This window comes from Silurus aristotelis (assembly GCF_946808225.1).
Source record: "Silurus aristotelis genome assembly, chromosome: 7".
NCBI classification, from domain to species: Eukaryota; Metazoa; Chordata; class Actinopteri; order Siluriformes; family Siluridae; genus Silurus; species Silurus aristotelis.
Genome location: NC_139580.1, coordinates 1,965,934 through 1,981,458, shown reverse-complemented (window position 1 = coordinate 1,981,458; position 15,525 = coordinate 1,965,934). Strand labels below are relative to the sequence as shown.

Below are 15,525 nucleotides of genomic sequence, written 5' to 3'. Positions count from 1 at the left end.
TCTGGCAGCATCTGATTTCACAACCTGCTACGAATAAATGAATGAATGAAACAATGAGTAGCGCACTGCAGAGGATGAATTTTTTACGGCGCACCGGAAGTTCCACCCATAGTCACCCCACGGGGCGTCGGAAAACCGGTGGCTAAAACCAGGTCACTTACCCACACAGGCAGCGAGACATACGATGCAAATAGAAAAGAGAGTCATGAGTTCTTCAAGATTCCTGTGGAGTTTTTCTAAAATAAACAAAGAAAAGCAGGTTTTAAAAAATGTAACTAAATCTGACTAATTTTACACAAACAGCAGTGATTTTATACTTATGCTGTGATACTCGTGAGTTCCCACAAGTCAAAATGTCACTGCAATCTTTAGTACAGGGGTCACTAACCTTTTTGACACCGAGAGCTACTTCTTGGGTACCGACTAATGTGAAGGGCTACCAGTTTGATACACACTTCTGAAATAACAAATTTTCTCAATTTACCTTTAATTATACAGTAAGGAAAATAAGTATTTTAACACGCTGCTATTTTGCAAGTTCTCCCACTTAGAAATCATGGAGGGGTCTGAAATTGTCATCGTAGGTGCATGTCCACTGTGAGAGACATAATCTAAAAAAAAAAAATCCAGAAATCACAATATATGATTTTTAAACTATTTATTTGTATGATACAGCTGCAAATAAGTATTTGAACACCTGTCTATCAGCTAGAATTCTAACCCACAAAGACCTGTTAGTCTGCCTTTAAAATGTCCACCTCCACTACATTTATTATCCTAAATTAGATGCACCTGTTTGAGGTCGTTATCTGCATAAAGACACCTGTCCACCTCATACAATCAGTAAGAATCCAACTACTAACATGGCCAAAACCAAAGAGCTGTCCAAAGACACAAGAGACAAAATTGTACACCTCCACAAGGCTGGAAAGGGCTACGGGGAAATTGCCAAGCAGCTTGGTGAAAAAAGGTCCACTGTTGGAGCAATCATTAGAAAATGGAAGAAGCTAAACATGACTGTCAATCTCCCTCGGACTGGGGCTCCATGCAAGATCTCACCTCGTGGGGTCTCAATGACCCTAAGGAAGGTGAGAAATCAGCCCAGAACTACACGGGAGTAGCTGGTCAATGACCTGAAAAGAGCTGGGACCACCGTTTCCAAGGTTACTGTTGGTAATACACTAAGACGTCATGGTTTGAAATCATGCATGGCACGGAAGGTTCCCCTGCTTAAACCAGCACATGTCCAGGCACGTCTTAAGTTTGCCAATAACCATTTGGATGATCCAGAGGAGTCATGGGAGAAAGTCATGTGGTCAGATGAGACCAAAATAGAACTTTTGGGTCATAATTCCACTAAACGTGTTTGGAGGAAGAAGAATGATTAGTACCATCCCAAGAACACCATCCCTACTGTGAAGCATGGGGGTGGTAGCATCATGCTTTGGGGGTGTTTTTCTGCACATGGGACAGGGCGACTGCACTGTATTAAGGAGAGGATGACCGGGGCCATGTATTGCGAGATTTTGGAGAACAACCTCCTTCCCTCAGTTAGAGCATTGAAGATGGGTCGAGGCTGGGTCTTCCAACATGACAATGACCCGAAGCACACAGCCAGGATAACCAAGGAGTGGCTCTGTAAGAAGCATATCAAGGTTCTGGCGTGGCCTAGCCAGTCTCCAGACCTAAACCCAATAGAGGATCTTTGGAGGGAGCTCAAACTCCGTGTTTCTCAGCGACAGGCCAGAAACCTGACTGATCTAGAGAAGATCTGTGTGGAGGAGTGGCCCAAAACCCCTTCTGCAGTGTGTGCAAACCTGGTGAAAAACTACAGGAAATGTTTGACCTCTGTAATTGCAAACAAAGGCTCCTGTACCAAATATTAACATTGACTTTCTCAGGTGTTCAAATACTTATTTGAATTAGGATCTTCAGCTTCTCCTGATGTTTTGTCTCGTAGTTCCGTCTCAGATTCAATTCCTTAATTACAGTCACATTGTATATTTAGCTATATAGCTCATCTAAACCAGGCGATACAGCTCAATTAACTCGGATAACTGAGTGTGTTAAGGAAATAAGAGACTGGATGACCCATAACTTTCTACTTTTAAATTCTGATAAGACGGAGATTTTGCTCATCGGCCCAAAAACTAGTATACAGAAGCTCCAGCATCTCAACTTGAATTTAGACGGATGTTCTGTAACCACTAGTTCAACAGTAAAAGACCTGGGAGTTATTTTAGACAGCAACTTGTCTTTCAAATATCATATCAACCAAGTTACAAAAACAGCCTTCTTTCACCTTAGAAATATTTCGAAGTTAAGAAACATGTTGTCGATATCCCATGCAGAGAAGCTCGTCCATGCGTTTATGACCTCCAGAATAGACTACTGTAATGCGTTACTAGGTGGATGTCCTGCATCATTAATAAACAAGCTTCAGTTAGTCCAGAATGCAGCAGCAAGAGTTTTCACAAGGTCAAGAAAATATGATCACATAACCCCAATCTTATCGTCCGTACACTGGCTTCCTGTTAAGTTTTGAATCGACTACAAACTATTACTTCTCACTTATAAAGCACTAAATGGTTTGGCTCCTATGTATCTCACCAGTCTTTTAACACGCTACAATCCGCCACGCTCCCTGACATTTTAAAACTCTGGACTTTTAGTAGTTCCTAGAATAGCAAAGTCCACTAAAGGCGGTAGAGCATTTTTACATTTAGCTCCTAAACTCTGGAATAGTCTTCCTGACAGTGTTCGGGGTTCAGATACACTCTCCCAGTTTAAGTGTAGATTAAAAACATATCTTTTTAGCAAAGCCTACACATAACACACATCACACACATCACATCACAACCTTGTGCTCCAGAACATCTGATCACATGCACATTATCAACTTGTGCTGTTAATATCATGAACAGCAGCTACGCTAATTCCTCTCCACTGCTTCTCTTTCTCTCCCCATCCCGAGAAACCCTGAGGTTTGGCCAGCTCCAGTCACGTCCCACCTCGTGATGATTACGGACTTTGAAGAAGTAGATGCCGAACTCACAAACATCCCGAACCATCTAGAGATGTACCAGTGCCATTTGGATCCCGCTACATGTGTGGAGTTTGACATTGGACCTCCTGGAGTGTTTAAAGGCTCTGGCATGAAGATGCTGATGCTGGATCTGGATCTGTGAAGATCACAAATGCTGAGCTTATAAAACTAGGAGCTACTAACCATATAGACTGAATAAGACTGCAGAAAGAACATCACTTATAATCTTATACTCCAGTAATCATGTTAGTTCTCACTCTCCAGTGTTCTGTATTGTTGAAAGATTTATGATCAAACTCTTGATGTCACCCAAATGAGGATGGGTTCCCCTTTTGAGTCTGGTTCCTCTCAAGGTTTCTTCCTCATTACATCTAAGGGAGTTTTTCCTTGCCACAGTCGCCACGGCTGCTCATCAGGGACAAATTCACACCATTCACCTTAACTGTTGATTTGTGTAAAGCTGCTTTGAGACAATGTCTGTTGTGAAAAGCGCTATACAAATAAACTTGACTTGACTTGACTTGACATTCACTCCACTAATAACACACACGTGTTTACCGCCAGTGTCAGTAAACATCTACTCAGAGTCAACTTTTCTCTTTTGTTTCACAATAACTGTAAAATAGAGTTAAATACATCAACAGAAGCTCGACTTGATTGACGCTGGAATGTTCCCAGGTTGTCTAGTGTTCGGTAAGGCAGCTGAAGCGCTGCATTATGGGATCTGTAGTTTGTGTTATCAGCGCTTTATATCGCCGTGACATTAATAACAATAGTAATAGATCTTTATAAATCTTTATAAATAAAGATCTTTATAAATCTTTATAAATTTATAAAAGGCTCACGGGCGACTCATGTGGTCCTTGCGGGCGACCTGGTGACCGCGGGCACTACGTTGGTGACCCCTGATCTAGTAGATCCAGAAGATCTGACCACATGACCCCTGTCTTATCTACATTCCACTCGCTCACAAACAAGTTTCACATTTATTATTAATGTACGCAGGGCACACAGCTTTTTAGCTTTTAGTTTTTAGGCCTTCTGTTGTAGGTTTTAGAAATATGAGGATGAGGAAATAATGATTCAAAAATGCCATGATTTAAGGATAATAAATACAATTATAATTAATAATGTAAATAAATAAATTAGAATGGCATAATAAGCCTATAGTCAAATATTAGGGAGGTGGTAGCCTGGTGGTTAAAGCATTGGATCCAGGGGGTTGTGGGTTCAGTCCCAGTCATACCAGGCTGCCATTACACTGCATATTACACCACATTACACCACATTACACCACACTACACTACACCACATTACACCACACTACACCACATTACATCACATTACACCACACTACACCACACTACACCACATTACACCACACTACACCACACTACACCACATTACACCACACTACACCACACTACACCACATTACACCACATTACACCACACCACACTACACCACATTACACCACACTACACCACATTACACCACACTACACCACATTACACCACATTACACCACATTACACCACACTACACCACACTACACCACATTACACCACATTACACCACACTACACTACACCACATTACACCACACTACACCACATTACATCACATTACACCACACTACACCACACTACACCACATTACACCACACTACACCACACTACACCACATTACACCACATTACACCACACCACACTACACCACATTACACCACACTACACCACATTACACCACACTACACCACATTACACCACACTACACCACACTACACCACATTACACCACATTACACCACACTACACTACACCACATTACACCACACTACACCACATTACATCACATTACACCACACTACACCACACTACACCACACTACACCACACTACACCACATTACACCACACTACACCACACTACACCACATTACACCACATTACACCACACCACACTACACCACATTACACCACACTACACTACACCACATTACACCACACTACACCACATTACACCACATTACACCACACTACACTACACCACATTACACCACACTACACCACATTACACCACACTACACCACATTACACCACATTACACCACACTACACTACACCACACTACACCACACTACACTACACCACATCACACTACACTACAACACATTACACCACACTACACTACACTACACCACATCACACTACACTACAACACATTACACCACACTACACCACATTACACCACACTACACCACACTACACCACATTACACCACACTACACCACACTACACCACACCTCACCACATTACACCACACTACACCACACTACACCACATTACACCACATTACACCACAATACACCACATTACACCATATTACACCACATTCCACCACACTACACCACATTACACCACACTACACCACATTACACCACATTACACCACATTACACCACATTACACCACACTACACCACATTACACCACACTACACCACATTACACCACACTACACCACATTACACCACATTACACCACACTACACCACACTACACCACACTACACCACATTACACCACACTACACCACATTACACCACACTACACCACACTACACCACACTACACCACATTACACCACACTACACCACATTACACCACACTACACCACATTACACCACACTACACCACATTACACCATATTACACCACACTACACCTATTAAACCTATTACACCTATTACACCATATTACACCACATTACACCACATTACACCTATTACACCATATTACACTATTACTGCTAATTTTATTTTGCAGTACAGAATCTTTTAGTTTACAACCTTGAGGATATGTCCTACGAGGATGTGTCCTGTAGGAACAAGGAGGACCTGATCATTGAATAAAATCAGTGATATTTATTCATTAGTTGGATGTTTATAATCTTTATCGCAAATTCCTCAGTCTGGAGAAAGTAACCAAGTGTCTGAAATGAATCTACTGCGCACAGAATGTTTCGATTTCAGAAAGAGAAGAAGCATTGATTCTCCATTGGTGTGTAGTTGAACATTAAATGATTAAAGCACATTCCACAGATTTACATTTCCTCAAATAACCATAAATATTCATTGAAAACTGAGTCTTACCTTCGGGACCGGCAAATATTTTCTGCGATTGAGTATAATTTTAAAGAAACGTTTACATGCTAAGGAGGTGCCACGTCTGTGTCCTTCCTGAAGTGAAGTACTGTAATATTTACTTTCTCTTTCTCTAAAGAGGGGGGGGGGGGTGTCATTCTGGAAATGATCACTTCAGATTTCACAATGCTGAAAATCTCACTTCACCCATAAACCAAGCAGACGTTTGTTTTTTATCCTCTCAAATAAATGAATATGCCTGAGATTTTTTTTTTATTCCTCAGACAATACAGACGCAACTCACACTGAGCTGTAAATCAAAATTATAAACAAATTAATTTTTGTTTTTAAAAAATTGGTCATTATTATTATTCGCCATAGTTTTCTGGCTTTCAAATGTTTTTGTGTTATTGTAGAAACAGTTGTTGTTAATATTAATTATTATAATACTATAATTATTATATAATAATATTGTTATATTATTGGTTTATTATTTATGCGCATATTTTAGCATTCTCCTATAGCCTGTAGAGAAACAATAATAATATCCATGCAAAACTAGTCAAAGTAATGAAATAAAAAGAAAAAAAAATCAATGCTAAAAGGAAAGAAAAACAATTATTTAATAACATACTGTATATATAATAATTTAATAACATTTTATAATGGTTAAAATGTTATGGGGAAAAAAAATAATAAAAAAAATATATATATATAAAATTAGATTTTTTTTTTTTCTAGATAGGTTTTTTAAATAATGTTTATAATTGTGTTTTTAGGTTTAAAAATCAAACATTAACATCATCTGTGTTTAGTCACATAAATAAATTCACTTATTAACACATTGTGAAGGAAATCACTTATTTGAATAAGGAAATAAAGTGCACAGTGAATTTTACACCAGACATGCAGGAAAGCAGAAGAGGATAGAGTTTTTTATTATAAACACATTTTTAAATATGAATTCATTTTCTAACAACACAGTTATGAAAATGTTCTGTACAATTTAAACTGTAAAATAAAGTACTGCTGTAGCACATATATAATTATTAGAATTCTGTATAATAATAATTATTAAACAGAATTAATTATATATATTATGCAGATTTCCTGATGTCTACCAAATGACATCAATGTACACAGATAGCGTTTAAATCCAGTGTATGTGCAAGAAAAATAAAGGGGTTTCATGAAAGTAAAAACCTCCAATCGAGCAATTTTTTTCTGTTCACTTTTAAAGAATCAAAGTCCTGAATCAAACCTCGAGTCTCAACCAGATGCTGTGGAGAACCTTCTAAATAACATATTCAGTTATATTTTGGTTCATATCAATTCCATAAATGAGACAGTAATATAATAATAATAATAATAATAATAATAATAATAATAATAATAATAATAATAGTAATAATAATAATAAACAGATTAATAAAATACTTTCTACAAACAACATTAAGTCTTCTAAGTCTGTACGTTTCATTCCACAGCGCCTCCGGAGCAAAGGAGGAGTTAGGACACTTTACTCTAGCGCATGTGCTCCAGGATGCCCAGAGTGAGTAGTGTTAACCCCTGTGATGGTTACTGAGCACTGCAGGACTCAGCCTGAGGGACGACCTGAGAATCCTCACTCGACCCCATCATCATCATCATCATCATCATCATCATCATCATCATCATCAGGAGCATCAGTGTCAGAGGAGATACATGAATATGATGAGGAGAAAGCTGAAAGGGGGAGAGAAAGCGATCGCTCCGACACTGTTTTCTAGAGAGAGAGAGAGAGAGAGAGAGAGAGAGAGAGAGAGAGAGAGAGATGGTGAAATCTAATTAATAGATTATTAATAAATTTATTAATTAATAAACAAAGGTGAAAAACGTTAGTGTTCGTAAATCAACACAAATTCGAATCCCAAATCAAGAACACCACAAAAACAAATAGTTAAAAGTCAATGATAAATGAGGTTATTATAAATGATTTTACATTTCAAGCAAAAATAAAAACGTTATCTTCAAACATAAAAACTTTAATTATTTATAAAAATTTAAAAATCACAATGTACACACTCATTTATAGGCTTTTTGACCTTTATACGCATGTAATTGTAATTTATGGTGCGCCCTCTGCAGGACAAACGAAGGCATTAAAAGTCCCGTCTGGACTGACTGGAATGTGGCGTGTTGGGAGCACATGGTCTTTACACGTCACCTTTTTGATTAAATTCTGGCATTTGCTTGATTTTATTCGGTTCTATAACATTCACAATATTTCTGTTACTTTAATAAAAAAGGATTTCATCTGAAACATTATGGAAAATGTATTTTTTAAATAAAGAAGAATTCGACCCCATCGGCAGAGCTGGGAAACGGCTAAAAAAAAAGAAATTTCCCTAAAGATGTAGATTCACTACAGTGATGATAAATACACTTTTCCATAGTCTCTGTGATGGAGTTTTGATCCTTTACATACCTAAAGCAATCCGTTTATCCATCATGGTCATCACTGTGGGTGAAGGTGCTTCTGAAACATCAACAGCACAGAGGAACATGTGATGAAAATGTGATTCAAAAATTTGAGATAAAAAAGTACTATATTGCAAATATGCAAATATCTGTAAATAAAAAACATAAATCTCTTTTAAACTTCTCCTTCAGTCTTTTTACCATCTATGATTATGTGAAGCGTCTGAGTCGCTATAATTGAGCTGTTACCATTAAACCCATTAAAGACGAGCTGCTGTTATAAAGAATTCATCAACACCTTCTGAGGAATCTCAAGCCAGAATTCAGTGTGGTGCTCTGATAGTGATTGAAAAATATTGAGCAATAAACTAAAATAATAAAAGTTTTATTTGTAGTACATGTAGATTCAGGACTGTACCTTTAACAGTGACCTTCACGGTGCTCAGGGCGAGACCTTCACGGTCCATCACTTTGTACAGTCCCTCATCGCTGGGTCTCATGTTCCTGATAACAAGTTTCCCATTGCTCTCCTTCACCCGAGTGCTAAGATGTCCACTGTTCCCCTGTCGCTGCCACACCTCTGTCCACTCGCCGACATCTGATTTCTGGAACACCACTGTCTCAGCCTGGTGCCTATAGAGGTGAAGGATCAGGTCTTCCCCCAGTTCCACTGCCTGGGTGCTCTTGTGATCTGTACAGTGGTATGGAAAATGGGTTCATTGTCCATTTACTTTTGAGAGACTCTGCCTCTTTAAGATACACTATTTACACCCAATCATCTTACAGACCTGCTGTCAAAAATTGTCTAATTTGAATAACGTTTACTTTTTCCTGACTTTTGTTGTCCTGTCCCAACTTTTTTGAGATGTGTCGTAGCCATCAAACCCAAAATTCCCTTATTTTTACCTTAAAATTTAACATTTCCAGAGTTTCAACATTTCATATATTTTCTATGTTCTATTGTGAATAAAATTTGGGTTTATGAGATTCACACATTTCATTCTGTTTCTATTTATATATATGTAAATCTAAAAGAAACGTATTTGTTAATTTATGCTAAATACAATTTATGCACATAAATTTCCATCCATTTCTAAGGATATTGCCATGGCAGTTTCTCAACTTGTGTGGACGTTCCGATCTGCGTCAATCTCTAGAACTGACCAGTCAAAACCCTTGTAAGCAAATCATTCCACTCACCATGAACAGAAAGCTGCACACTCTGGATGAAGATCCTCCTTTTGTTGCCATTCTTTCCAACCACCAGATAACACTCATAGATCCCTGCATCCCTAAAGTGGATGTCGGTCAAATGCAGGGAGCAGTTCCCCCTCGCCAGCACGGCCTCGGGAACGTCAGCACGGTTCTGGACAACTTCAGCTTGAAACCGTGCGGAACCCTTTCGCTCAAACACTATGCCATTTAAGGTCTGCCACTGGACATACGGTGTTGTAGAGGACGCATCCTTGTGGGAGTCCCATTTACACGGCAGCACTGCTTCCAGGCCCACTTCAGACTGGGTGGACACGAGTGACGAAAGCAGACTCGAGTCTTCAATTTTAGGAAACATGGCAATAAAGCACAAAAGTTAGCTTTCAGGGAAAAACGTTAAGAGGAGACATTCAAGAAAGCTTTTTTTACTTTAAGATGTGTTCCTTTCATATAAACCAGTTACCCGAGACCATCTCAAATACAAATGCTATTGACAGTGTGGATACAGTAAACAAGCAGGACTGGGAATTAAATGAAATGCTACATTTTTACCAGGTAAAAAATATTAAATGCAAACAAAACAGCATAACAAAAGATATACAAACAGTCACAGATACAAATTCAGGGATGAACAACCATGCGTAGAAGCTGAAGAAATGTTTTTTTTTAAACATGCAATGATAGCTGAAGAAAATGGGTTGGGAATTTTAACTCCATTTAAAAAAATGCTGGTGCCAGGGACAGGCATGGCTTCCAGGATCGTCTCTTGGGAACGTCTAGCATCAGTTTATTCTCCACACGTCAGGTAAACCTCAGGCCCAGCCGGTTCTGGATCCACGTGGTGATGGGACAGCACACGTGTGTCCATCTGATATTTAAACCATCTGCCATCTTGTCAGGAGTCATGTAGTGACCTACACTGACATGGAAATGAGAAAAGAGAACAGCTGGAGGTGTAAAATTGTTTACTTACAGGAAACATGGAAAGGAGGACTTATCCATAAGAAAAGGCAAATCAGCTGGAAGACTGCTGGTTAATCCAGCTTTGTGCCCATGTTGAGAGAGTGGAGGGCGGAGCCGGATGGACCGAGCGGTAAGAAACACCTGCAGCTGATGAGACTAATCAGTGCGCTCTGTTTCAGTCTGGCTTCGCCAATAAAGAGGCGAGAGACACCCAGCAGAGCAGAGTGGAAGGGTGACTGAGCGCAGCCAGTCACTGGATAAAGAAGTGCCGGCCGGCAAGTGCACTCGGACGGTCGCCAAGGAAGGCGGGACAATACGCGAGTGAGACAGGTGGACGCAGAGGAAGGCGGGCCGATACACGAGTAATACCGTGGATGTCAAGATGGAAAGGCGTCCCGAACCGCGAGTGTGTGGGTAAACCCCAGCGTGAGTATTGGAATGGAATGCGCCGGGGTGAAAATGGAAGAAAATAAAAAGATTTGCTTCCTGAACTATTGCCTGTCTCTCTTTCTTCCAGCGCAAAAGCAGTAAGTGTGTTTCCAGCACATTGTTTTGTTTTTGACGGATCCTGCATTTCATGCTCGGATCACCCTGAAATATTCCTAGATGATGGTCAGACAACTTAGCCTGGATGGAAAACGTGTGGGGTTTTGGCTTCATGTTACAATGGTCCCACCTTCATAACTGCTATTAGCTTTGTTAAAGCTTTGAGCAGGTTTTGGAAAACTGGTAAGCGTCCAATGAAATTATACAACAACCATCCATTGGATCAACCTCAGGATGGACTCAGGATGAGCTCATGGGCAGAGTCGAATAGGATTTTGTTTTAGCACTGTATAAAAGTAATGAAGTGATGTTTAGATTCCCATAAAAGTGTGGAGGAGTAGTAGTGCCCATAGTGTCCATAGTATTGTCCAAAGTCTTTCGTTCACCTTTGTTACCTTAACTGTATCCAGACTCTTCATACCATTTAGTCCACACTCATTTAATCTTCTTCAGCACATTTCCATAAGTTTCATGCACCTGAGTCATCCTGGAAGGTCCACCATGTCCTGACTACCACTGGGTCAGTCTCAGAAATTCAGAGATTTCTCTTAAAACCACTCTAAAAAGGAAACCTAAGTCCAATGGCATGCCATCTGTCAATCTGGATCTTTCTCTTCGTTCTGATGAGCCACACCTGCTATAATTCTTGCATATGAAACAAGATGGGCTTCTTCTCCATCTTCATATTGTGAGGCAGATGCTGAAGTTACCGCATTTCACTGTACACATGACATAGTGCTTTAAGTTTAGTCACATAAGTTCTGTTTTTCTCTCATCAGTCCAAAAATCTTCTAATGCATTTTGGTGAACTGTCAAGTCCTGATCTGCATCGTACATCCGTAATTGATAAAGTACACTTTTTAGATGGTTTCTCATCTCTGCAGATCATATCTAAACTTCTCAAAAAATGGCCACTTGGTTTTTTAAATCCCTTGCTGAACAAGACTCTTCTCATTAGACTGTATCGTTATGTAGGCAACGTTTTACATGTCTCCCTTTGCCCATGGTGGAGTCTACTGAACCTTGACATTTTATTTCAGGAACATACTGAGACTTCAAAAATGGCTTGCCTTTTAATCAATCTGCTGTAAATTCAGTCTTTTGCCTTACGGCCAAATGTCTGTGCTTTTATGTTAATAGCAAAGAAATCGGTCTACCTGTATGAGCATCACAGGATGATGGCCTTGACCTCGTCTGAGTCTGGCGTTGCCTGTTGGGATTAAGACTTATCTAGTTATACAGTGAGACGACTCGGCTTCACAGAGCACAGTAGAACGTTTGATAATTCGGTCATGGATCTTTGGGCCCCTTTTTCAGAACTCTGCGGCTGTACCGCGTCTGGACATGTTGGTGGTATACAGAAGCGGAAAGAATGAACATGTATGGCTTGTGCAGATCTTTTGAAGCCTCTGCCATCACTTTTAATAGCATTTTAATAGACTGTCACATGACTAGGTATAATTATGCAGGGATCATTAGAAACTATAAGGGTTCTTAGAGGAACCTTCTTCTCTTTGTGATATTTTTCTCCTTCCTTACATTGAATAGAATGGAGTAGACTGTATTTATCACATATACTCTACTGCACAATGGAATTCAATCTTCACGTATCCCAGCTTGCATGAAATCTGTGGTCAGAGCGCAGGGTCAGCCATGGTACTGTGACCCTTGAGCACCGAGGACTAAGGGCCATGCTCAGGGGCCCAAGAATGGCAGTGTGGCGATACTAGGCCTTGAACCCCCGACCTTCCGATCGGTAAATCAGCACCTTAACCGCTGAGCTCCCACAAGAACACGAGTGGATGACGTTGTGAAGACGGACGTGTCACTGGACATGCAGTGGACATACTATAGTCTTTTTACAGAACCAGAATTCTGCACTGATTATGTTCAAGCATCTTCACCTGGTACATCTGGGGTTTGCAACATTCTCCAGAACTTCTCATGATGAACTGTGTGGTATAGTGTGATGTTTCTGCTCTAGTGTGGCTTGACCTCAGGAACATTTAAATGGAAGTTTGTTCTTATTTCATGAACATTTCCAACTACATCTGTTGCACTTGGTGCTGCTGTAAAGTCAGGGTGGTGTCTTGGTTGTTGCAGATTTCTATTCATGGTTTTGCTGTAAGTGTGTTTGAACAGAGGAGTGCAGGAGCAGAAATTAGGAGTATAAAGGCTTTTTTTCTAGATGAGAATAAAATGCGCAATCGACTAGAAGATTCCAAACTGAGCAAATCCTAAACCCAGGTGTAGAGTAATCAACAGGCTAGAGAATTAATGAGCGGGACACTAATTCCCCGTTCTGTAGCCTACCAGCGCCACCTGGTGGAGGACAACAGCAAAAAAAAAAAACAGCATGTTCCAAAAGTATTGGGACCCAACCTTTCCAGCCATATGTGCTTCTTAACCAAACTGTTACACAAAGTTGTAGACACGGTTGTTGAGGACGTCTTTGGATGAAACTATTTTCCTTCGCTTGAACTAGGGGACTCAAACCTGTTCCAGCATGACGACAAAACCAGTGTACAAAACCAGCTCCATGAACATCTGCGTTGGCATGGAAGATCTCTATATCTTTATCTATAGAGCTCCAAAATATCTGTGATGGATGTGAACTCTGACTGCACCCCAGGCCTCCTCACCTCACCTACATCAGTACCTGACTTTTCTAACACCCTTGTAGATGAATAAATCTCCACAAATCTCCTTGAAATCTAGTGGAACATCTAAACAGAACAGTAAAGCTTATCATCACAGTAAATGGGCACTATATATGGAATGGGTTGCTCCAAAAGAAGCACATATCAAGCAAACTGTCAGGTGTCCACAAACTTTTGGCAAGATAACGCATAAGGTTTGTTGGGGATTTTTACCGTTCAATCAATCAGTCAATGAATAGATGTTACAGTGTTTTATTTAGTGGTTGTTTTTCTGTAAATGGTTACAAACTTAGGTCACAGTGTAGAAATCTTTAACAACAGATACAATAATAATCATAACCACAATAAAGAGGACACACAGACGGCCATTTATTACTGAACACACGGCTTTACAATACACCAAACACCAGGTGACTGAAATCCATCAGAATTAGCTCATGGTTTATACAATACAAATGCACCTGATTTTACTGTAACCAAATATCGATGAGCAAACAAACAGATTGTGTGATAAAACTAAAGACTAAACACTGCTGCATAACCAATTAAAACACTGCCCTGTGCGAGCAGCTGCAGCTCAAATGTGGAACATTAATAATTCATAAACTCACCGACACACAGGATCTCCACGAAGCCAAACACAAACATCCTGAGGAAAGAAAGACTTGTGTTTAAAAATGAGTCATGACGGATATAAAACAGCCCACAGTACTTTTTCCACAGTAACCGCAAACAATTTTAATCATTATTACTGTGGTGAAGTTTTCTGTTAGGAGAAATGTGTCTAGCTAACGTTTATGGACGTCACCACATACCATGTGCTTCTTCCCCAAACTGTTATTTGTAAGATCCTCGGGTTGGAGTGGAAGATCTCCTGCTATAGAGCTCTAAACCCAACTGAACACCTGTGGGATGAATGTAAACGCTGACTGCACCCCAGGAACCTCCTCACCTTCTCACCTACATCACTACCTGACTTTACTAACACACATAGAAATCTAGTGGAACATCTTCCCAGAAGAGTGGAGCTTAAAAATGAGAGCAAATGAAAACTAATATATGGAGTGAGATGTTCAAAAAGCACACAGCAATCTCAGGTGTCCACAAACTTATGGCCATATAGTGTCATTTCTTAATATGAAAAGCAAGAACAATATTCGATGGCTTTATTATATTTTATTATATTTTATTATATTACATTACATTGTATTTTATTTTATAAAATTATATTTTTATAAAATTATATATATTATATTTTATTATATTATATTTATATTATATTATATTATATTATATTATATTATATTATATTATATTATATTATATTATATTATATTTATATTATATTATATTATATTATATTATATTATATTTATATTATATTATATTATATTATATTTATATTTATATTATATTATATTATATTATATTATATTATATTTATATTATATTATATTATATTATATTATATTATATTTATATTATATTATATTATATTATATTATA

General features: G+C 39.0%; 2 protein-coding genes and 2 long non-coding RNA genes across 7 annotated transcripts in view; 1 reads left to right on the top strand and 3 right to left on the bottom strand.

Moving 5' to 3' along the window:
• LOC310728923 (craniofacial development protein 2-like) overlaps positions 1 to 15,525 on the top strand; it is a 288,545-nt gene that overhangs the window by 176,407 nt on the left and 96,613 nt on the right. The window lies entirely within an intron of this gene.
• The window catches only part of LOC310728988, a 412,338-nt gene that overhangs the window by 336,788 nt on the left and 60,025 nt on the right, over positions 1 to 15,525 (bottom strand). The window lies entirely within an intron of this gene.
• LOC310728991 lies at positions 32 to 6,292 on the bottom strand. Its single transcript, XR_014534436.1, has 2 exons — positions 6,188 to 6,292; positions 32 to 236 (listed from the first exon to the last, which is right to left on the bottom strand). It is a non-coding gene; the product is annotated as an uncharacterized lncRNA (long non-coding RNA).
• The window catches only part of LOC310729446 (uncharacterized protein), a 9,731-nt gene continuing 1,231 nt past the window's right edge, over positions 7,026 to 15,525 (bottom strand). Inside the window, exons 2-7 of one of the 2 annotated variants that reach the window (XM_083547616.1) lie at positions 14,631 to 14,668; positions 12,517 to 12,569; positions 9,839 to 10,189; positions 9,057 to 9,329; positions 8,646 to 8,696; positions 7,026 to 7,943 (exon numbers count right to left, since the gene is read on the bottom strand). In XM_083547616.1, the coding sequence (XP_083403742.1) occupies positions 7,870 to 7,943; positions 8,646 to 8,696; positions 9,057 to 9,329; positions 9,839 to 10,189; positions 12,517 to 12,569; positions 14,631 to 14,668 (840 nt within the window). In that variant the 3' untranslated portion in view covers positions 7,026 to 7,869. The remainder of the gene's footprint in view (positions 7,944 to 8,645; positions 8,697 to 9,056; positions 9,330 to 9,838; positions 10,190 to 12,516; positions 12,570 to 14,630; positions 14,669 to 15,525) is intronic. The other variant, XM_083547615.1, reaches the window with a different exon arrangement.